General features: G+C 39.8%; 1 protein-coding gene across 3 annotated transcripts in view; it reads right to left on the minus strand.

Moving 5' to 3' along the window:
• Positions 1 to 23,346, minus strand: part of nsmfb (NMDA receptor synaptonuclear signaling and neuronal migration factor b) — a 66,580-nt gene that overhangs the window by 31,981 nt on the left and 11,253 nt on the right. For all 3 annotated transcript variants that reach the window (XM_081611270.1, XM_081611269.1, XM_008417324.3), the window contains 4 exons: positions 14,602 to 14,663; positions 11,702 to 12,472; positions 10,302 to 10,374; positions 1,907 to 1,959 (listed from right to left, as the gene is read on the minus strand). In XM_081611270.1, coding sequence (XP_081467396.1) covers positions 1,907 to 1,959; positions 10,302 to 10,374; positions 11,702 to 12,472; positions 14,602 to 14,663 — 959 coding nt within the window. The remainder of the gene's footprint in view (positions 1 to 1,906; positions 1,960 to 10,301; positions 10,375 to 11,701; positions 12,473 to 14,601; positions 14,664 to 23,346) is intronic.

Here is a 23,346-nt window from a genome sequence, read left to right on the forward strand (position 1 = left end):
CCCTGATTCACACATTTGACTCCGCCCACAATTTAGATTTTAAAATGGCTCCTACTGGCAGAAGTTGAATAGAAAGCAACTTTTACTCTTTACAAGACTTCAAGCTATCTTAGGAAAACTTTCCAGTGATTAGAAAGGTTATCTGCTTATTAAGATCCCAAAAAGGAAGAAAATTGTTTAGCACTTCTATTAATGATTTAAATTTGGATAAAAGGGATAACAGATGTTGGTTTTCTACTAAATATGTGAATGCATCATACAGCAAAGGCTTGGTGAACCTAAATAACAACGTACATCATCAAATCAAGGCGTCCCTCAAGGTGCTTAACTAGGCACTCTTTTTTTTAAAAATTTGTTTGGCACAAAATGCCTTTATTTGCAGCATTCAGACAGGAAATAGATGAAGACAGTGAGACAGGAGAATACATGCTGCAAAGGTCTTAAGGTCAGGAATTGAATTGAGGGCGGCTGCACTGAGGACTAATAGTATTGGTTAGCACCCGTTTTACCTCTTTGCCACACCCTGTTAGCACAAAACTTGTCACAAACTTTTTTAATGGCAGGACACTAATATAGGAAATCAAAATTAAAAATTCACCATTAGTTTTGTAAAAGAAATCAGGGACAGATAAATGTTTGACTCTGCCCAAACATGCAAGCTGCAGTTAGAGGCTTTTTGAGCAGGTTGTAATGGGTTAGTTTCACACTAAATTCAAAAATAAAGCTTTTTAAATAAACATTAGTTTTTAAATACCATATTTTTCTTGATATGAATACCTCATAGCAACTAATAAACCAGAGTAAAAGAGAAAACAACAAAAAGACTACTGTATTTTCCGCACTATAAGGCGCACCTAAAAACCTTCAATTTCCTCAAAAGCCAACAGTGCACCTTATAATCCGGCGCGCCTTATAAATGGACCAATATTGAGCCACAACAGGTCTAGCAACTACGGTAAGCAGCCGCCAACTTCATTTTCGCCCGTACCGACCGTCTAGAATCAGGTCGTCTGCAGGTCATTTAGCACCACATTCTCCACAAACATGCTGTGCGCGAATGGAGAAGGGTGACCATCGTCCGGCCACACCCCGGCCCAGTCGCGGAAGGCTCTCCTCGCCGACCGGAGTCTGACTGTTTTGTTGACATTCCCGTGAGTGCAGCTCCATCTAGTGGATGCATAACGAAACTCCAGCCTCTACTGTAGCGTCTATTCTATGCGCCTTATAATGCCTTGTATATGAAAAAAGTTTTAAAATAGGCCATTCATTGAAGGTGCGCCTTATAATCCGGTGTGCATTATAGTGCGGAAAATATGGTATATTTAAACTGTTCTGACATGTCTTACATGCTGCCAAATAAAAGGGACTTGAAGTTGGAATACATAATCAATATTAATGACACAAGAGCCACACACAGAAAGACACCAGTACTGTAGACCAATCAAGACACTTTAATGTCTAGACTGATGCCAAACAGTCATCACTAGGAAGGACTAAGCTCATAATTACAAAACGATCTGTCCCAACATGCTGAAGTAAAAGTCATGGCCAGACGTTTATGCAGTGACACAAATGTTGTGTTTTCCAGACAAAAGCTTCCACATTCTGTCAAAGAACTCTGTGGTGAGCAAACTTCCTTCAACAATCCAGAAGCGGTTTGATGAAGATGTATGTTTAAGCATGGATGGAGTTCCATATCACAAGCTAAAAAGGTTTTAGCCACAAAACAAAACAACGGTTTTGCCTCTGCGTACGCCTTCAGGCCATGACTATGCTGTGCGATGCAGAAAGCATGAATTAAGTGTGATGAGCATCTGTTCTGATGTTATGGTGTAAATCACAGCGAAAACGGACGCAAACAAACGGACATCAACAGACGTTCTTGAAAACAGACTCAATGACTTACTTTGGACCTTCACCCTGCGACTGCCAACCATCCTGAGGTGTTTACGGAAATTTCTACAAGTGTAAGAAAAAGAACACAAAAGAGAAACGTCACAAATGTACGACAGAAACTGAAATGAGAATATTCTGAAAAACAAGAGGATGAAAAGACTTAGAGGTTAGAGAGGTCCAACAGAACTCTTGTTTCTAACATGACCTTATCTTACTCCCCAGCTGTTCATTAACATGCTAATACACCAGTAAATATCATGGACAAAGTAAATCAGTGTGAACTCTGACTACAGCACTGTGTCAGATACAAGTTCAAAATGTGCATACAAAACAGTGATTGTAACACAGTTTCTGGTTTAATGCTATGAACTTCTTGTGGAGAGGGCGAACGTGGGTCCTCTCAATGTGCATCCAGCGGCATTAACCGCTGCTGCCCTAGCTAGAGTGCTACAGTGTGGTTAGTCAGCTGAGGAACCTTCATAGATGAACTCACAGCAAAATAACCTCAACATAGAGAAATAACATAAGTTGCATATCTGAAACATATTTGTTGTTCTTCATTTATTTCCTTATTTTATTTACACACTGATATATGTTCTGTTTTGTATATTTTCTTGCCCTGCTATGATTTCCTTGGTGAAATTATTTCATTAACGTCTAGAAAATCTCCCATGGCAACTGTTTCAGGGGTGCCTAAACGCTTGCTCCTACAAAGTGCCAGCTTTTCCTCAAAGCCCTTCCTTGGAGCTTCTGCCCCTCGGAGCTCCCTTCCCTTAGAACTCCCTAACTCAGCTCCTTCAGACTAGCAGCAGCAGCAGCAGTAACAAACACCGGGTGGAACTGCAAGTCTAATGAGCTCATCATAGGAACTACTTCTCAGTCCAACACTCCAAAGAACAGTAGTAAACAACAAAATGGAGGAGCATTGTTGTGACAGCGTGCTGAAGACAAAGTGTTGGAAAGAGCAGGAGCTTCTTAAAGAGACAGATGTCAAATTTCAAGACGCTAAATTTCTTTTACAAACAGCATTTATTTAAAAAAGAAAATAACAAGTGAAAGTGACAGTTATTTGATTGTGCTAAAAATGTCACTGCCTGTCTAGATAATACACTATACGCCCCTTTAATAATGCAAAAATACTAGCCTAAATGTGTGTATGTTAAAATGGACATGGGTTTGCAATAACATGTTGAATTTGCACAGTATGAGGACTCTCCTCACTGCACAGCTTTAATTTAGGCTGCAAACAAAAAAAAATGAAGAGAAGTTGAGATGTCAGAGCTGACTGCAGGGGTCGTGAAGGCAGGTCCTAAAATAGAGAGATGACTCACAGGAGAGGGGATCCATCAGTCTGCTGCAACTGTATTTTCATGCTGAGCGACAACAATGCCTAGCATCACACCCGCCAGCACGGAAGATTCCAAACAATAATCCCAATAAAATACATCTGCAGCCACATCCCTACTTTCTCTTTTATCCAACTGTTGCCTCTCCCACATTATGAAAACTCTGTGACATGTACATTTTCTCACATAAAGCCCTGAATTCTGAGTGAAAGCACACACTCAGGAAAAAGCAAATGAGCCTCATACTAAAGTAAACGCTGTGTTGTGTGTCTCAGGCCTTGGTGGATGTGGAATCTCCAGCCAAATATTGGCAGATTTGTTCCCTCAGAGTGCCAGCCGCAGAGCACAGAGCCGCAGCAACGCGCTGACAGACTGCTGTAGTAGATCAGTGTTTGGTGAGAAACAATGATTAAAACCTGCTGAACTCATTCTTAGCACTTCACAGCAGAAATAAGATACCGGACTTTGGCTTCTGTTCACTGGGTAAAGTATCGTGATTGTGGAGTCGCTAGAGGCACAAGCCAGGAGAACGTCATTAGAAACTGTCAGTGAAGAGTTTTAAACCCAGACTTAAACACATTCATGATGTTATGTTCACCAAGGGAAGGCTTTAACTGAGAATAAAGCATCAATAATGATATCTGTCGTCAAAGACATGTGATCGAAATGCATTACTCTGTTTGCTAATGCATTTAATAGAATATTTGATATATCACCTTCCTAAAGTGATATAGGAAGGTGATATATGAGACATTTTTTTGTCAAAAGGGATTATTTTTGGCCAAATCCCTTATGGCACAAAATGACACAGACCATTACTGTAGGAAGGTATAATACATAGAATATTCACTGAACTATTATCCGAAACTGCACAGCATTCTGGGAGATGTAGGCAGATGAAAGGCTCAACCTTTCCTCTGCTTGAAAGTAATTGCTAAGCAAGGTTGGTGGCATCAACTAACTCACACACTCCTGGGTTACCTAGCAACTACCTGTTGAGTTTCTCCATCAAATCTCACAACTACTTAAAAAAAAAAAACAACAAAGGTCATGCCACTCAATATTTTGGAGTTCTAAGACAAAAAACTAATCAATTATTATCAATGTCGACAAGTATCGATATTGACTGATATGAAACATTTATACTATCATAAGTTTTTCAGTCACATCCTCCAGTCCTGCTTGAAGATGGACCTAAAATTCCTCAACACAGTGGGATTGAGACCAGATGTCTTATCAGGGGCTGCACCATAGCAGCATGATAACAGGCAACGAACCAAGTGCGCCAAAATAACAGAAAACCTGTCAGAAAACATGGTGGAAGAGCATCACATGGAGAACCAGAAGGTTAAACCCAGGCAAATACATCCTCTAGAGAGCAGACAGAGTCACAGGCTCAGGTCAGGGGCAATATGTAACTTTTATAAAGACATACATATATGTTTTGTACATATTTGTTAAAATTGCCATCATGTCGTGACAGTTTGTAATGAGACAGATGATCTGTGAAAAGCTCCACTGTCTTCTCCCAGTGCTCCCAGTACTAACTGCAGAAATACACCACTCAGCCAGAAACAACTAATCAGAGAAAAAGGATTTCCAGGCTGTCAATCACTCCTGTGTACGTGCAGCTCACAACCTTCCCTTTGCTCTCTGCTATGCTACAGCTGGTTCACCACAACATAGCCTACCATGAATGCTTAAGCTAGTCAGTATGGTCACCGATGATGGCGAAATGGTTTTCCTGTACCAGTAAGTTGTTTTTCCACTGTTAGAACATTGAGCAGCGCGTACACAAGGTTGACTGAGAATGCTATGACTTTTCTTCTGGCTCTTATTGGTTGTTTTTGTTGTCAAAAGTGTGTCCTTTGCTCTTGAGGTGTAAATGTACGACTGACTCTTGGCCCCAAGTTCCTGGATCTTCTGTGTTCCTGTGTTCTGCTGTGCAGTGGTCAGTTGTTGTTTAGGAACAACAGCTGACTTCTGCAAGAACTGCACTGATGCATGACACAACATGTCGTTAGTTTACATATGGCATGATGGATGCCCGTCCTCCTTGGCACCCATCAAGTCCAGGTCTTCATCAAGTCCAGATCAAGTCCATTAAGTCCTGAATCCTGGACTGTGGAGTCCATTTCTATTACTGTCTAGAAATTATTACAGTCTTGTCCATTCAATTGTTATTCTCCTGGTCGACGGTGATGAAGCTAACTCAACAGGGTATTAAATTGTTGTAATATAGGGGGACTTTCACAGGTACGGTTCAGCACCAGACAGGACAGGACAGCCGAGACACAGTACCTCTCCATCATGTTCGCAGTCTCCTGCTCTCTTTTCCGTCTCTTTCGCTCAGCAATGCCACGAAAAGCCCTGCCAGGACGTCAAAGGGTTAAGACGGTTCGATGGGGAATCCAAGTAATATTTTTTTTTTAGTTACCCTCGAGAATTTTTGTCTGAACCCAAACTGACCCAAGGGGTTAGAGTGTTTATAGAAAGTATCTGCTTTACCGCAGAGAAACTTCAACTGATATGCCTATGATACATTTTTGGTTCTTAAGCTGGAGCATGTTTTTGATCGATCTGGCTGAAATACAGTCACAGAAATGTAAAAACTTGACCCATTGAGTCCAGTTGGGTTCGGGCATGAAGAGCAACCGAGGTGGGATGGGAAAGCAGAAAATGTGTTTAGTGGGAGAGGTTCGGAGTCAGTAAAGGTTTGGTTAACTTTTCACAAGGGTTGAGCAAAAGAGCAATGTTTCATCACCATGGATACTCTCTTGTACAGACCACACACTAACCACAGACACGCATGGACCACAATGCACCACGGGAATCTACAAGAAGAGACAGTGAAGGAGAAACTAAGGAAGCTGCACATCTTCCCTACTGGCTGTTCAGATTCACTCACTCTGTGTGAAACACTTCATGTCTGGTAATAATTACCCACTGCGGGTGTTGAGTTATCACATATTCCATTGTAATCATCTTTTTTGTGAGCTCAAATTTAATGAGCATTATTTCATATTATTTCAAGCGTTGGACGACGTGGGAGAGACGGAGGGCGGAGGGACAATAACGGCTCTGACAACACGGCAGCCATCGGGGGAATGGGCTGTGACAGCCTGTGTCAGGAAATCATCAGCCTTGTCCTATGGGCCTGGTTCAGACTGACTGACAGACAGACAGCTGATGAGCAGTGAGAGGAAAAATAAAGTCACTTAGCTCTGTATGCCACCTATTATCTGTAATCCTCCATAGCTCCGCCTGTTCATTGCTGTTACATCACTTTTCTTTCACACATGAACTCATTCCCTGTTCCCTCCTCCACCTGCCAAAACCAGACACTCAGAATGTACAACGTTCTAATGCAGACTGATTAAACATTTGGCTGGAGATCCTCCATCCTAAAGGCTGGATAATGATATTTTTTTTTTTTGCAACTAGACTCTGCAGTAAAACTGTCTGGTGAGTTTTCTGAAATGTTTTTAACTTAAACCTAGATGGTAGGCTACATGTTTGGCAGTGATAAGTCATATTATGTAGGATGAAAGACAAGAAGGAATGTGTTAGCCATAAACAGTGTGTTATCATATACAGATAAAAAATGATAATTAAAAAAAAGACTTAGTCTACTGTGTGAAGTGTAGAGTTGAAATCATTAATCTTATAAGTCAATTATTGAAACAATCGTCAAATAATTTGCTAATCGATTAATCATTAACTGGATTATAAAGACTCAGAAAAGGTCATTTGCTGAAAGAACAACACAGTTAGAGAAGTAATGAAGCTGAAGTTACAAAAATATATACATTTGGCATTTAACATAAAAACAACCTTCTTTGTCTGTAATTATGAATGGTTAGTTTTAGCCTGTTTTTCAACACCTTTTACTATCAAATTATTAATTTATTAATTTGATAATAAGATATTATTATTTGTTATTAATTGATAAATAATATCAATTGCTCAATTCATCTTGTTGCTAATTGAGCAACAAGATAAGGTTTGTTGCTCATTTGTTGACCAAAAAGTAGTCAACGCATGAGCCCTGTAGATGTCCAGTCTGAGCTTTTCACATGTTGATGTTAGAAGTTTTTGTTTGTTAGTTTTTTTTAGCTGTAGTCGATCCTTTCCTAGGGTTCTCTAGGCTAAAGGAATGTTGTTGAATTTTAGGGAAATGAAATGTTTTCTTAACTAAACAATAAATTGAATATAAATAATTTGTTTATTTGTATCTTTTCATGTATTTCTAATATTGTATTAAAAAGTGGTTTAATGAAAAATTAGCAGAATGTGTCAATTATTTTTAGCCAATAAATAGATTCATCGTCAGGATAATTGATGGAATAGTTGGAGACTGCTAGTTGCAGCTCTACTGAATTGCTAACCAGGTTAAACATTTTTTTATTACAATCACTGCAGACACTAGCCTCCAACATATATTACTGTACTAAAAATGCTCCCGTTTACGAATGTAATAATCTAATCTTAAATATCATGTTTCTATTTTAAGTAGAAAATAATTATAAATAACAGAAATAAAGTCCGTCTGTATGGAATCAATATTAAATGCTTTACTTGGTGTTGGAGTTACTGAAATAAATGATCTTTCAATAATATTCTAATTTAATGAATGGGTCTGTGATCAGTAACCCACAGGTAAAACTGTTAGAGTCATTGTTTTTAGATTAGTCATTTCCAGAGGCTAAACTCAGTTAGGTAGAAATCTGCTCACACCACAGTCATGTTTTTCCTCCAGCCTTCATCCAGTTGTGAGCTGGTGCTGCTCAGCAGCACTGGTCTGTTCTGGGAGCTTTTAGAGTAAACAGTGAAATGAATGCAGCTGCATTGTTGTGTTTACAACAATGTAAAGTCAAATAAATGAGTGTAACTTTGTTTTCCAACCATTTTCAGCATTGCTCCAACTCTTTCTTTTTTGTTTAAAAATATTGAACCCAGGGGAAATATCGCCCGTTCAGATTCAGCGAAAACAGATGAAGAAGTTTGATTATCAAGTAGATTTTTTTTTTTATGATGGCTGAATAGACTAATGGGGTTAGCTGAACTAGTTCATGATCTGTAAGCTTAGCGGCACTTGCTGTCAGACATGTCCGCATTCTGACTCGTGCCTGGCCACACTCAGGCTCTGCTGGGTGCAGCTGAATGCTCAGGGCTTCTCCCATCACTCCCACTGCACTGCACCTTCCCTGCACTGCAGCCGATCCCCATTACTGAATCTATGACATCACGGGCTCAGTCCTGCAGACGCTAACGGTTGTGGGGGTTGAGGAACACAGCAGACAGCATAGCACAAAACCAAAAGGAGAAAAAAGGTTCAGGACATTAACCTGCAGCACATAGGAGGAAAAAGGCAGAGGAGCAAGAGAAAACAGTGGAGGCGTTTGGAAGGGGAAGGGTTACTCACGATATGCTAGAGTCGAGGTTTGGAAGGCCGCCAGACAGAGGGGGAAGAAAAGAGAGATGAAGAAAAAAAATATAGGAGAAGTCAGCAACAGGGTCAACTAAAATATTCCACACACATTTCAAGGACTGAAATACGTTTCAGTTCTCACGGTATTACAAATAACCGATCGCCAGTGTAGATTGAAAGAAGTTAGGAGCAGCAGAAACTTCATTACTGTCAGCTCACATTAGGGGGCCGGCCTTTAAGACTAATACTTGGATCGATGACGATGTGGTCAATAAAACGGCGACACACCCATCATGTGGAGATGAGAGACAGGGCCGAGCCATTTTAATCAGAGGCCATGTCAGAACCATACATCAGTCTGACCCAAATAAGGAGACAAGCAGATGGAGGCAGACAGAAAAAGGACAGAGAGACACTGACATACGGACAGAGAAAATGAGGGCGTGTGAGAGAGACAGGGGGGAAAAGGGGGGTGGTTTGTAAGTGGTAATTATTAGATCAGAATGAGAAGCGATGATTATCCACCAACTACAAGGCATATGTGAACATGTGAGTGTCTTTATTCATCTGTAAATGTATAGCATAGAATATAATTTTGAATATATATTTTTTTTTATTTAACTTTTTTTCTAAAACAACAAAAACAAAAATTTCCTATTTTATAGCTGTGGACCGAGGTTTTCAATCAGCGTTAATAAAATATATATTCAGGATTTTAAAACTTTTTCCATGTAAATTTATTGTCAACTTCTTCCAGTTTTTAGTCGAAACAGGGCCGGGAAGTTATTGTGTCATTTGTCATTCATCATGATAAATGTCTTACCACAATGAGATTTTGATTCATCATTGTCATGACAACTTCCAATTAATGATGTTTAAAAATCCCTGAAACTCTTCATATTGCCAGAATTATTTTTACTATTTTTATCCACTGTTGCATGAAAGTTTTCTCTTATTTTTTTGCCAGAGTTGTAATATATCCATCTAAATTCTTTATATGTATAAACTTATGATCTTGGAATAAGCTGTTGTTAAGAATGGATTCAGAAAAGTCAGTACATTAAACATTAAAGGACGTTCAGTCCCACTTTTCATAAGGCTTAGTCAATGTTTATATATTTCAGTGTGATTCAGAATTTGGACTCGGTGTAGAGCTCCCCCCAGAAACCACAAATCTGTTCACCCAGTTCGCAGTTTTAAAAATCCACCTTAACTAAAACAGAAACATGGTTCAAATAAACAATTCAAAGCTCAAAATTACTACAAAATGTATGACAGTGATGAGTTCTGAACAAAAATGTGCAGAAAAGACAGGCACAACAGTAAGGGTGGACATTTTTGTATCATTTATCATTTATTCTGATAATTTTAATAAGATTTTGATTTATCCATTTGATTTTTTTGATTGGTGTGTTTTCAAGAGTATTATTTGTGTTTGTGTGGCTGTGACTGCTGTGCCATGCAGTCGCAGCCACACAATTACCTAAAAGAAGAAGTAATAAATAGTTCTATCATCACTTTTGCCATTATCACAAAAGTGATACAAAACGTTGTGCTAAAACTTCACGTTCCCGTCGCCCGGCCCCGGCACAGAGTGCGGGTGGAGGTGGACTCCTGGCCGTACTCACGCCTGCATGGTGGTGGTGGCTGTCTGGAAGCTGAACATGTTTTCCTTGGGGAACCAGCTATTAGAGCCATCCTCTGTGGAGACGGAGAACAAAAGGAAGGGGATGAGTCAGAGAGGAGGGTATTTTTAACACAAGGCTACAATCAGTAGAGGATGGTAGTGAAAAATGAAACTTTCATGTTTGCCCCTATAGAATAGTGAGAAAGCACAAGAAGAACACCAGACGTCACGGTAATACGTACACACACACGCACAACACCAGGACTTTATTGAAGCAGCGTGTTAAAACTGAACCTATGGATCCTCCATCCAGAGGCGGGTAGGCAGCGTCTCATCCTGCTAATCAGATGCATTGTTGAATGAATCATCAGTAGGTGGGAGCACCTCTGGATGAGCACTTGCTTTTGAACGATTTACTGTCAATTTGGTGTGTTAACACAATGCCAACCCATTTTTTTTAGGTAGTTCTTGTTATTTCCAGCTGACATGACGGAAGCTCAGATGACAGCGCTTGCAGCAGCTTTAGTGGTTTAGCACTGCTCCATTTTTAAAACTCCTTCAAATTGTTTTTGCTGTTGTAGCTGACTCATTTATATGGTACTTTACACACTAACAATACTAAATTCTTAGATAAACTGGTGCAGGTATACGTATGCATGTGTATCTGTGCATATACTGATACAGTATGTGTGTATGTATGTATGTGTCTTTATGTATGCATGGATTTGTCATTTTAAGAATTTGTATGTAACTCGGAGGCTGGACTGGATAAAGCACTACTTTTTTTTTAAATCTCTTTATCTTTCTCACTGTTTATTTAATGTCACATGCTGTTTTTATTTTAATTATGTAAAGCACTTTGAAATGCCTTGCTGCTGAAATGTGCTATACAAATAAAATTTGATTGATTGATTGATTGATACTTCTACTTCAAATATCTTTACAGAATATTTTGTTCAATTTTTTTATTTTTTTTTTTGGAATTTGAGCTGCTTGAAAGAAAGAAAAACACAAAGAAAGCAGGGGCAAAAAGCGATGAAAGAAAGAAGGAAGTAAAAAGAGAGTCCTGCCACAGTGTTGTTTCATCCATGAATTGAACTCTGTCGTGTTTTTTACCAGGATTTAAATCAAAATCTGGAAAATTTCTGAACCTTTAGACAGTAAAGCTTTGTTTGTAAGAAGCTGTTAGTGCTTGCTTCCTGACTTTGAGGATGATTTACAAACTGAAGTTGGTTTAAATCATTAAAATCATTAATATTTGAGAATAACTAAACTTCTTGGGCAAAACATGTCTAAATTTAGCACAAATTGTTCAAAACTAAATGAAACGAAAACAGTGCGTCAAAGTTCTTTCTTTTGCCCACTTCGTTTCTACTCAATCGTTTAACAATGTTTCTCTACCCCTGTCGTCAGTGGACGTCCTGTCCTCGCTGTACACCCTCTCCAGCTTCTTGCGGGGCTTCCCTCCATCCCGGGGTGAGGTGTCCAGGTCCAGTGACCTCTGGCTTTGGCACGGTGCTCGAATACAGGCCACGCAGTCTGGACTGTAGTCCTCCCTGGAGCCGCCTCTCCTCATCCCCCAGTCACCAATGTTGCTGGCACTCCTTGAGCTCTGCAGAGGTTCTGAGGATGATGTGGGCCCCCCCTGTTGCTGGTTGGCATGGTGATGGCTAGCGCGATGGTGGCTACTGCGGTGGTGGCTGCCTCGGGCAGCTGTAGCTGCTGGCTGGCTGGTGCAGGACAGGCTGTAGATGGCGGGGTTGGAGGGTTGGGAGCCCGGGTGCTCCCTGGGGCCCTTCAGTACCTCCAACTCTACAGTCTCCTCGCTTCCGGGGCCCCCAAGAGTCATCCCGCCTTCTCTGGTTATTGTATACACCCTGGGAGGCTTCAGAGCAGCGCTCCCCTCGGAGCCTCTGGCACTTGGTGGGTCCTCTGAGGAGAGGCTTCTTTCAACAGAGAGTCTACGTTTTGAGGGGCCTGAGGGTCCTTGAGCTTTGAGGGTGTCGACCTGAGGGGGCGACTGCAGATTTGTCCTGGGATGGGGCTGGTGGGATTGACTGGGTTTAGTTATAGGCAAAGTATTGCTGCGCAACGGCAGATTGTTGTTATGCAAACGGCCGATGTCTGGAGAGTCACAGTCCTGACCGGGGAAAGGTTCAGACAGAAGATGATCTGGGGACGAGGAGAAGCAAAGCAGAAGGAGAAACTTTTACTCAGTAACAACAACTCACCGTTAAGACAAGGTAACGATCAAAAAAGGTGAATTTAGATGTAAAATGAGACTGTTTGTTCCTCTTTGAAAACAAAGAAGGGCTAAGCTCCTGTGAGGGTTGAAGATCCTTCCTGCCTATTTTTGCGATGGGTCTGAAAATCAGTTTTTTAAAGTGGTGGTTAAAAAGTGGACAGGGAGGTAAATGCCATACACACAGCAACAGCAACATCAAGAACAGAAAACACAAGAAGTTTAAGAAACACTGAAAGCTCAAGGAGAATTTGTCATTTTACACGTCCTCAGCTTCTGGGCAAACAATTGGGTCTGGATGGGTCAGCTGAAACCGGAGGTTTACATACACCAAATAAAAAGACCCAAATAGGTTTTTCTCACTGTCTGAAGTTAAACCAGACCAAACTTTTATTTTTTTAGTGTAATTGGAATTACCTAAATTATTTCTATTTGCTAAATGCCAGAAAACTCTCTCAAATTTTTTCTTAGAGATTTTTTTTTTAAACTTTCATTGAGTTCAAACGTTTACATACATTTTGGTCATTATCATAGATAACCATATCACATAGATTCTAAATCAGTGTAGAATATTATAGCACAGTCCATTGCGGGATTTTGCTGCTCAAATTCTGCAGTGGTCCTAAAGCTAAGTGTTTCTAGTGTCTAGCTGATACAAGGTAGAAAAATCAATAGAAAAAGAGCTTGACTTCTCAACCAAGGACATTTAATTGGTGAGTGTTGCACCTTACCGTCTAGTATAAAGTAGTTAAGAGGATAATGAGTATTAATGTGTTTCTGATCCAGCAGAGCGAGACATGCAGCTCCTGTGTTTGGGATTTCAAATGTTCAAGTGTTTACACCGTTTGAGTGGTTTTTGTCCCTATATTTACCGGAACGGCTTGGTTTGAAAATACACTTTGTTGAGTCACTCATTACTCCTTACATAATCCAAAAGGTTTCGCACTCGGTGGACACCGACACAAAATGGCCGACAGTAGAAGCGGTGCAGTGCTGTGTAAATAGGAAGATTTGAGTAGCAGACCCTGCTTGTTCAACAGAGTGGAAAATTACCAGCAACCAGCTAAAAGTCATTTTCTATCACTTTTTTTTCCCTGATGAAACTCTGGAACTGGAAGACAGCCACTGCTGCACAAGCTCTGCTGATTTCATTTCAACTTATTTTGTGCTGAATTTAAATGTTCAGTGTAACGAAAAAGTTTGAAGAGATTCACTAAAATTCAGAGTTATCTTGAAACCTTACCACGAAGAACTTTTATTAACTAATATATGCGGTAAATTAGACAACGTAATATTACTGAGAGTATCTGGATGTTGCCTACCCTCTACATTCCCATGTAAGTAGGAAGGGTAACTTTTTCATTTCCTGGTTAGATGTTTTGAATCTGGTTTTGATGAATAAATACTAAAATTGTAGGAAATCGCAAAAAAAAATTGTCCCCCTTCTATTAGAAATTTTTTTTAAGTTGCAGTATTGTGTGTTTTCTAGGCGCATAGTGCCATTTTATAGCACAATCAAGTAACTAAGTTACTTTTGGTTGTTATAAAAATGCTGTATAGATCAAATATGATGTAAAAGAAATTTGATTTATCAATTTAATCCCTTGACATTGGGTTTCTGTCTCTTTAAAATCTCCTGCTCTTTCTGAAACTCAGGATTCAGGAAGTCATCACAAAATGGCTCCTCTACTAACCTTTTAACAACGTTTGGAACTGGTGTTAGCAAACACCAGTTCCACCAGGTGTTTGCTAATTGCTGCTGGCTAGTCTGAAGGAGCTGAGTGGGGGACTTACAGGTGAAGGGTGAACTGTGAGGCGGAAACTCTGAAGCTTGGAAATGGCAGCTCAGAGGAGAAGCTGCGACTCGTTGGCCACCCAGGTGTTTTACACAGCTGGATGGTTGCCACCGGAGATTAAATTATTTGTCAAACATGCATAAAACACTCCAGGTATGTTTTTGAAGAGTGAAATTTGATCTTAGACCAGACCGCACCAAGATGTGGAAACAAATAAAACCAATCCTGAAATAGGTCACAGCAGCCATCACTCTGTTCCTTACCTGCTCCGTTGCGGTTCTCAGGGTTTGTGTTGGACAGATATTCTCCGAATGCTCTGGCTGCTCTGTGGACACAAAACACAGGCAACAGTTAGCCTGCAGGTTTCACTGCATGCAGAATCTGCCTGAGCCTTTTCTCTCAAACAGGGCTCTCCTTCAACCAGATTACACAACCTAAACAGACATTACCATGACATTTGAGTGCAGAATTTGTAAGGAAAGCAGTGTGGTATTTTCTGCACTAAAACACAAAATCTTGAATGTTTTTTTTTTCTCTTCACAAGAGACAAGTGTGCTCCATTGTTCTTACTCAGGCAAACCAAAATATGCTAGAAAACAATTGAAGTCCTGCTGCAGCGCAGCATGCTGCATTTGTACTAACTCTGGAGAAGAAGCAGCAGCCGGGTTAACTGGTAGGAAAACACTCAAACAACCTTTTGATCAAAAGCTAAATCAATCAATTATTGGCATGATTTGTTTCACAGATACTGGAATGCAACAGAAAAGGAAGAGTTGGATTAAGTACTTTTATTAGGTAGGAAAAAAAGCTCAGGCATATTTGTCACTAGTCACAACTATAATCTCCAAACGTGTACAGCTATGATTTAAAAACCACGTTGTCTTTCAGTCGGTTTTCAAACATTTCTAATCTTTTGCTTATTCTCGAGCTATGTTGATCAAAACCTCGTCTACAAACCCACAAATGATTCCACCAGGCTGTCATTAATTAATGATGAGGTAAAAATGGAATAACTGTGTAGAAAAAACTAAATCCAATATATAATTTAATACGTTTTTAAGAGGTTTTCTGTCTAACATTCTCTGTCTCCCACTGGAAACATCTTGGCCAACTCTTCTTTACAACATTTCCTCTTCAGTTCATTGATATTCCTGCATGGCTCTGTTCAGGTCCACAGCATTTCATATGCAAGGTGTCAAAGTTCTGCTGCAAAACAAGTCCAAACCATAATTGTTGGTAGACTTACTTGTGTTGATTTGGTTCATGAATATAATAACTCTTTGCATTATAGCCTTTGACGGAGAGATTGAAGCTGACAGGAAATGCCATAATCAACTTTTCCAAATTGATGAGCCAAGATTCATTACTGATGTCTTTCCACCCTAACATTGTATTAAAAGACACCTGGACTTATAGAGCTGTTCACACTTGCTGATCATCAGAAATAAAGTTAACTAAATTACCTGAACATGCTCCTACTTCCCCTCTGTATTCCGGTGGAGGGGGAAAAGGTGTGCTACATTTTTTTGTACACATAACCTCTCCATAAGAGCTTTCCATTACAAATGTGCACAAATCTTTGTATTTATTCTTCTAATATAAAATGTATAAAAAAAAAAAGAAACACAATTTCACGATTGCGATGTTTCCATTAAATAAGGACGGGAATGAAATACATGAGTAAGCTTGTTCATGCAATAAGTCATTATAAATCATGAATGATATGGCTGATAAATCTATCATGATAAAAGCGTATCATATCAGTTGGTATCAATAATTATTGACTATTTTTACGTTTTAAGTATCTGATATACTGTCAAACTGCAGCGTGTCCCTTCCTGTTTTATATGTTGTTTTCACTCCACACTGTTGAAGCACAGTGTCAAAACCTGAAACTGCTGCAGTGCAAGTTACTCAACAAGTTGTTGCTAGGTAACCAAAAAGTGACAGAGTTGGCTAAGGTCACCAACCACGGTTAGCTGGCCATGAAAGGTCGAGCAGCTAAAGCCTTTCCTTCGCCTACATCCTGTGGTTTTGGATCAAAGTTCCAAAACCACAGAGCTGTGAGAGAAGTTTCATCAACGTCATCATCAACTTTATTTATAAAGAGCTTTAATTCCAGATGCAGCTGAAACAAAGTGCTGATCAACAATAATAGATAAATAAGATTTTAAAAAGTTCCCCCAAAAAAGCAAAGTTTGACAGACAGACTCACCCACCAGGTCATGTCAGCAACTTTCTTGCTATAATTCACAACATTTCAGACAAAAAACATTGGAATCAGCAGGCAAGTTTTCTTAAAGATTCATAATCGTTGATCGGCCAGAAAAACTACAATGAGTGCACCGCTGTGGAAACTGCATTCTCAGACCTCAAGTGAAATAATTATAGTACCAAGTGAAGTCAGATCATGTTGTAACCTTGAGAATGTTGAGTAGAAATAATCGTTCATTTTCCCAGATAAAAATTTGTAGGTTCACATACAAAAGATAAAACAAAATGCTACAAATAAAAAGAGGGTGAACTTTCTACTACGGTACATCTATTTAAAACTTACTCAGTCTTTCATTTGGTAAATTGACAGATTGTTAATTGTTTACTGGGATTTAAAACCATCAACAGTTGGAGCAGCTGTAGTCAGATCCAACTACAGAGCAGTCAGAGCTAATGGTTCTCCGCCCACCCACCCACTCCAGTAATGCTTTCCTGCCACCAGCACATGGACCTGCGCAGACGACATCCTCTGGTTGGACCATGGAACAGAACATTCTCTGCACGCGCGCACAGCACCGGATTTACATCAGCACATTTAAACTCCCTGAGGAAGCTGTGATGTTTGCTTCATCCACACACAAAGTAATTAAATATCAGGTGGCATGTGAAGGCGCTCTCACGCTCCAAGCCCCTCCCCCTCTCATAAAAGAATAGAGCAAAAATATTGAGATCTGGAGGAAAAAAAAACATGCAGTAATCTCTGATCTGCCTGCAGGATTTTCTGCACAGCTCCCACCAAAGAGAAAAAAAAATCCATATCGTGCATAAAGTAGATGCTGAAACAAGGCGATGATGACAGAGGAAAAACTGCAGAAATGAACTGAACTCCTCAGCAATACAAAAGCTTCAGACAGGATTTTGTTTTTGAAATTCAAACAAGTTAAGAATTCCATCATGTCTTTTATCCGTACCATGATTCTGCTGTTTTCAGCCATGGGACACACAGGGGACGGGGTAGGAGATCACACACCGTGACAAGTGGGAGATCTATTTATGCGAGACCAAAATAGAAGATTGGAGGAGTGGGAAGCAAGATGAGGAATGGAGATGTAATAGTCAGAAGAGGAGTATTCAGTAAGGAGCTCAGGTGGAGGAGGGCAGCAGACAGATGATCCAGAAATGAGATGATATTATGTTTGTGTGACTCGCAGTGTGAGTGAGGGAACAGCAGCACATGAAGGATGGAAGAACTTTCTAGAATAATGCAGGATGTGGCAGCACGGTGAAGAAACAGAGAAGAGATTCAGTGGAACTCTGTAAAGAATACACTCGTTGTTTTGTATTGGAGAAATGCATGTCAAGCGTTTGTCTCAGTGAAAGAAGAGCTGAGCCAAAGAGAATGCTGGTCCGTTTGGGTCATGACCGACAGGATGTGACTCTGGAAACATGTGTCATGATTCTGAGGCGTTTGGGTTTTGGGTTGAGTGTGTGTTTATTCACATTGTCTCTGGATTGCCTGTGTATTCTGACAGCCATTCCTTCCATCTCCTCAGTTCAACTTCTGTTACTTCCCTTCCCTCAAATTCAATTAAAATTAGAAAATGCTTTATTGATCCCAAGTGGAAATTAAATCACAGCTGCCTCTAATCAGCCACCTGCTCCTGGTTCAACTCCTGGAGCAGGATTTTCATGTTATACTACCAACCTGTATTCCTCTTGTGCTGATTATCTTGAACTCAGCCTCGGACTTCAGAATTTGAAAGTTTTTGATTTTACTCATTTGTAAAGGGACAGTATTGTGTGTTTTCCAGGCAAATAGTGACATTGTTTAGTGCAATCAAGGAGCTATGTTACCTTCAGTTATAAAAAATGCACAATATATCAAACAATTTAACACCTTGATATTGGCCTTCTGTTTCTTTAAGAAGCTCCTACTCTTTCCGACAATGTTTTTATGAGCGTTGCACTGAGAAGTAATTTGTATGATGAGCTCAGCAGGAGTTTGCTGATGGCTGCTGCCACTAGTCTGAGGGGATGGGTGGGGTGGGTGGGGTGGTGCTCTGTGAGGTGGAAGTTCGCCTGTAGGATGAAACCAGAAGGAAGAGATGTGTGTAAAAGGTGGTGCTTGGTGAAAACAAGTGTTTAGACACCCCAGAATGGTGGCCATGGGAGATTTTGGGATTTCTCAAACATGCACAAAATAATCAAACACTTCTGTTTGATTATAACAGAAGTGTTTGATGACATTATAATGTTAACATTATAACATGATGTTAAGCTAAAAGAAAAGTTAATTTTATTTACAACCAACCAATCGATCAAGCTTATTTGTAAACACATTTCATCAACAGTTCAAAGTGCTTTACATGATAAAAACACAAAAATGCAAAGTCATAGAACGCACAGTCAACAACTGAAACATTACATTACACATTAAAAATATACTACTGCCACTTTAAGTAAACAACTGACTTTCATCTGGCCGCTTCCTTCCTGCATTTTGGGTTGTTTGATTTGTGACATTATGACAGTGGGCTCTGGTCACCTGGCCGGTTGTTTCTGAGTTTGACCCGGAGTCACCTTTACCACACTGATGCTGCGGTCCCAGGAGGCTCCTGGTCCAGAGGTCTCACCAGGAGGCTCCTGTACTGTGAACAATAAAACCACTGTCTCCTTACAAGCACTGGTTTCAGGCTAACCATGACACAGTCCATCTACCACAGTCTACATCTTGTTGTACGTAGATCTGCTGTCATTTAGTTACTGGACTGACTGAGTCAATCCAGGGGTCTGTTGAAAGCAAGGGGAGCTGAATTACTGTTCGGATCCATAGAAACATACTTAGCATTGGAATCTGCTCTCAGACTCCAAACCAGGCAGAGGACAATGGAAGCAGCACCGCAGACCAAACCAGATTACTGTTCAGCTAGGCCCGACAGCAAGGATTCACGTTGTTCTCCGACATGCTGGCGTCTCCAGCCTGAAACTGTGTTCTCTGATCTTCAGCCATCTAGAACAGCTCAGATCCTCTCACGCTGACCTCCCACTGCTCCCCACCTCCTACCACCACACACTTTCCACAACCCTCCTTTTTATCTTTTGACATTTGCAGTACAGATTCTTTTGTTAGGTTGATCTTCAGTTTTTTTTCTTTATCTGGTTATATCCACTACTTGTTTCTCATGTTCTTTATGTTTCCCACAATAAAATCTCTAAATATCCAGTGAAAGACTCGTTTAGGCAGTCACCTGCCCTCCAGAGGGGCACATGTATTGTTCCACATCTATAGTTAAATCATTGATGCTTAAAACTACTGTTGGTGCTCAAGCAGTTAAAATATAAGCAGGAAACACACTGAAAGGCTGCTGCAGTAACTCTGATCTGATACAAGCTTGTTTACAGCCATGTTGGAACAGAAAATACTTGTAAATGGTTAAACATTTAGCACTTGTGATCAGACATGTTCAGAAATCAAACTCCAAATGTCCAAGTCAAGCCTCAAGTGTCTGAAGAAAGTTAATTTTCTCTCTCAAGTCTTTGTTGAAAGAAATCTAAACTCTAAAGACTTAAAATAAACTTCAGATCTGTGCCTCTTGCAGCACTGCAGTGAGTCTGCCGTCTGACTCCAGAGATACTGGAGTCAGACATTTAGAATCAAAGAATCTCAAGATTAGGGTGATGGCAAAGAGGCTTTCCAACCTGAAGCCTCAGAGCTCAACACCAAACAGAAATGATAAAACACCAGCAGAAACTTGCAAAAAGCTGCTCAGTAATTCCATGGAGAGTTTTGTTGCTGCAAAGTCACATGTTTTCCAATTGGAATTCCAATTTGCAATTATTTAAAAGGTGATAAGTGATTTTAAAAATGGCATTTTCTCAATAAAATGTAATAAACAAAAACCCAGAAATGATCTCTGACCAAACTGACGTCCCTGTTATAATGCTTTATTGTATTTTCAGATAATCCTGTTTTATAATCTAAACTCAATTTCTTGGTTGAATAAATAAAACCTAAATCTAATATGTATATTAGTAATTTTGGCTTTATCTTTACTTAGCGATTAGAAGCTTTCAGAATGTTTTCTAAATGTTGAACGTGTCATCTTGGGCTCTTGCAATAACAGATTAATTTATCTCGTATAAATTTATCTATGTATCTTTTCCAGAGGTGGAAAACCAATCCGTGCTGTAAATATTTTTAGAATTTATACTTTATTCTTTTCTGCATATTTAACCTCTGAGTTTAATTTTTTCACTCTCCTATGTTGTAACAATGAATCACTTCTCTTGGTGTTTAATTGTGTTGAAGAACACCAGGCTGTTTTAATGCTTTGCTAATGAGATAGGTGAGCAACAGATCGGCCCTCAGTGTTCACATTGATCTGACTAATTATGGTCTGTATCAGTAATCACCCCCCAGTGAACAGATGGAGAGTGGAGGGCCAGGCTGAGGGCCCGGCGCAGGGCCCGGCGCAGGGCCCCTCCTCCAGCTGCTGCTGTGGGTGAGACACACACTTATCTCAAAATGCAACATATAGTGACAGAGTAGGATGGCACGACACTGCGTTAGTTTCTAACACATTGATGATGCCGTTTGGCCTCTATTGTCTAATTATTGAATTTGAATCCATCAGTCGCTCACTTCTGCTATTGTTGAAGTTTCTGTCTGAACCAGGAAGCAATTGAAAAGAAGGTGAGAAGCAGCTTTAGTTTTCTCTGAGTCATTGCCATTAAGTTTATCTGCTTGAGATGAGAGAGACAGAGATATTTTTAGATTTTCCTCAGTCAGAAGTTTCCATAACGTTCCTTGGCATTTGGTGGATTTTCCTTCAAAAGTTCAAACTTCTCACAGTGCTCTGTTTGCTGTCCCGAGTTCCACTCTCATCCTCGGTTCTTTGTGCCTCCTTTCCGTCAGACTACTTTCCTATAAAGGTGACTAGTGGCGAAAGAAATTCTTAAAACAAACAAAACAAAAAAAAAACGTTGATGGACGTTTGGATAAAACCAAGGGAGTATGCAGTCTACTTATTGCAACAGTGAATTATTCTCCCACCAAAGCAAAACCAGTTTGTAGTTAGCATGTCTAAATTAACATCTGAAACAAAACAATTTCTTTTAAACCTTCCTGAAAATGAAAACCTGGAAATCTGAGATGCTTGGTTTGAGACGAAGAAACATTTTCTTAAGCATTTTTTGAAAACCTGCAGTTTTACATTTCAACCATAGGGTAGTTAGGTAAAGTGATTAATAATGATTAATCACAGCACTAGAGTGTGATTAATCTTATTACAATTTTAAATTGATTGACGGCACCAATATGTACTCTGTGCCTGTGTGCTGTGAGTCCTTGGAAACTGAAGTCAAATTCCCGGTTTGTGAATCATCCTAAGCAATGAAGCCGATTCTGATAAAAGGTTTGACTGTCATCCTGACAGTGGTTTCCCAAACTGATGGTGGTTTCCCAATTTGCAGAGGCCCATAAATATTGCAGTGGGTTGTGTAGGATGTGGAGATTGTAGCTTATCTTTACAGCTTCATTCTTTCTGTACTGTGAGTCCAGATGCACAATGAGGGTCAATGTTTTGTGATATGACCCGTGTCCGCTGCTCTCTCCCCCATTCCATCTGTCCTCACAGCACACCTTAGGAAGACTGATTTGTAAAATCCAGACAACTTCATTAAGGAAACCTTGTTCCTTACACTCCACTGACAACAAAGCTCACGAGTCAGGAAATGATTAGTGATGGGTAGATGAAGCGTCATGTATCGTTTCGACACATAGCAAAACTGTGTCGATTCTGTGTCGATACTGTGTCACTCAATAGTGACACCTGCTGGACATAAAAAATTCCTACAGGCATCATAATGATTTGATGACCTAGTCTATACAATAAGATTAAGTCTTTGTATTTTATTGAATATTATATATTGTATTATGTCATATCTTCAGTTAAATTTTAAATATATTTGATATACAGTCAATAAATAATGTGAACATGTACCATAAAGTGATATTTTAAGTGAATGTGTTTGGAATGAGGATGCTGCAGAGGATCACGTTACTGTTTCTTTTTCCACAAAATTTTATTTAAAAAAAGTTTTTACAACATTTTGAAATTTAGTCTGTTACGCTTTTTTGATAAAACGTTTCCTGCTGTAGAAAAAAATAAATTAAACACTACGTTTACAGCGAACCCTTGTTTTTCTAAGGGGTGGCGTTCCGAAACCCGTGATAGACGGAATCCGTGAAGTAGTTACCTTTAGTTTTTACAATTATTATACAGCATAATTAAATACTCTACACTGAAACCAAAGAACAAAGCCTGTTTTCAGATCAGCGGATGTGCGTGTGAATCAATCGGGCATTAATGTGATCCGGAGTTATGTCATTAAAGTGTTTCCTCCCACCTGCCCCGCGAGATTCACAGCTGTATCTACCGCAGAGTGATGGATCTCGTCAAGCGAGCCTCCAGTTTTGCGCTGCCTCTGGCCACAGTTTTTTTCCAGCTGGCTTTCAAAGTTTCAGTTTCCATCTCCTGAATGGCCAATCTGTATTAAATACTGTAACGTTATTGGCACTCAGGTAGAGAAGAAGCGCGGAGACTGTTTTTACCAATCGTACGGTAAACTAAGAGTCAATTTCAGCTGAATTTGGATTCAGGTACATCAAGTGGAAACTGACAAGAACCGGATGAAACAACAAAAATGAAAACAAATTTATTTTCCAATATAAGATCAAAATGGTCCCACAGTACTGCGGAAACCTTTCCTTTGAAGCTGCTCCATTTCGAAAC

The sequence above is a fragment of the Poecilia reticulata genome, chromosome 9 (assembly GCF_904066995.2).
Source record: "Poecilia reticulata chromosome 9, P_reticulata-male-v2, whole genome shotgun sequence".
Lineage (NCBI taxonomy): Eukaryota > Metazoa > Chordata > Actinopteri > Cyprinodontiformes > Poeciliidae > Poecilia > Poecilia reticulata.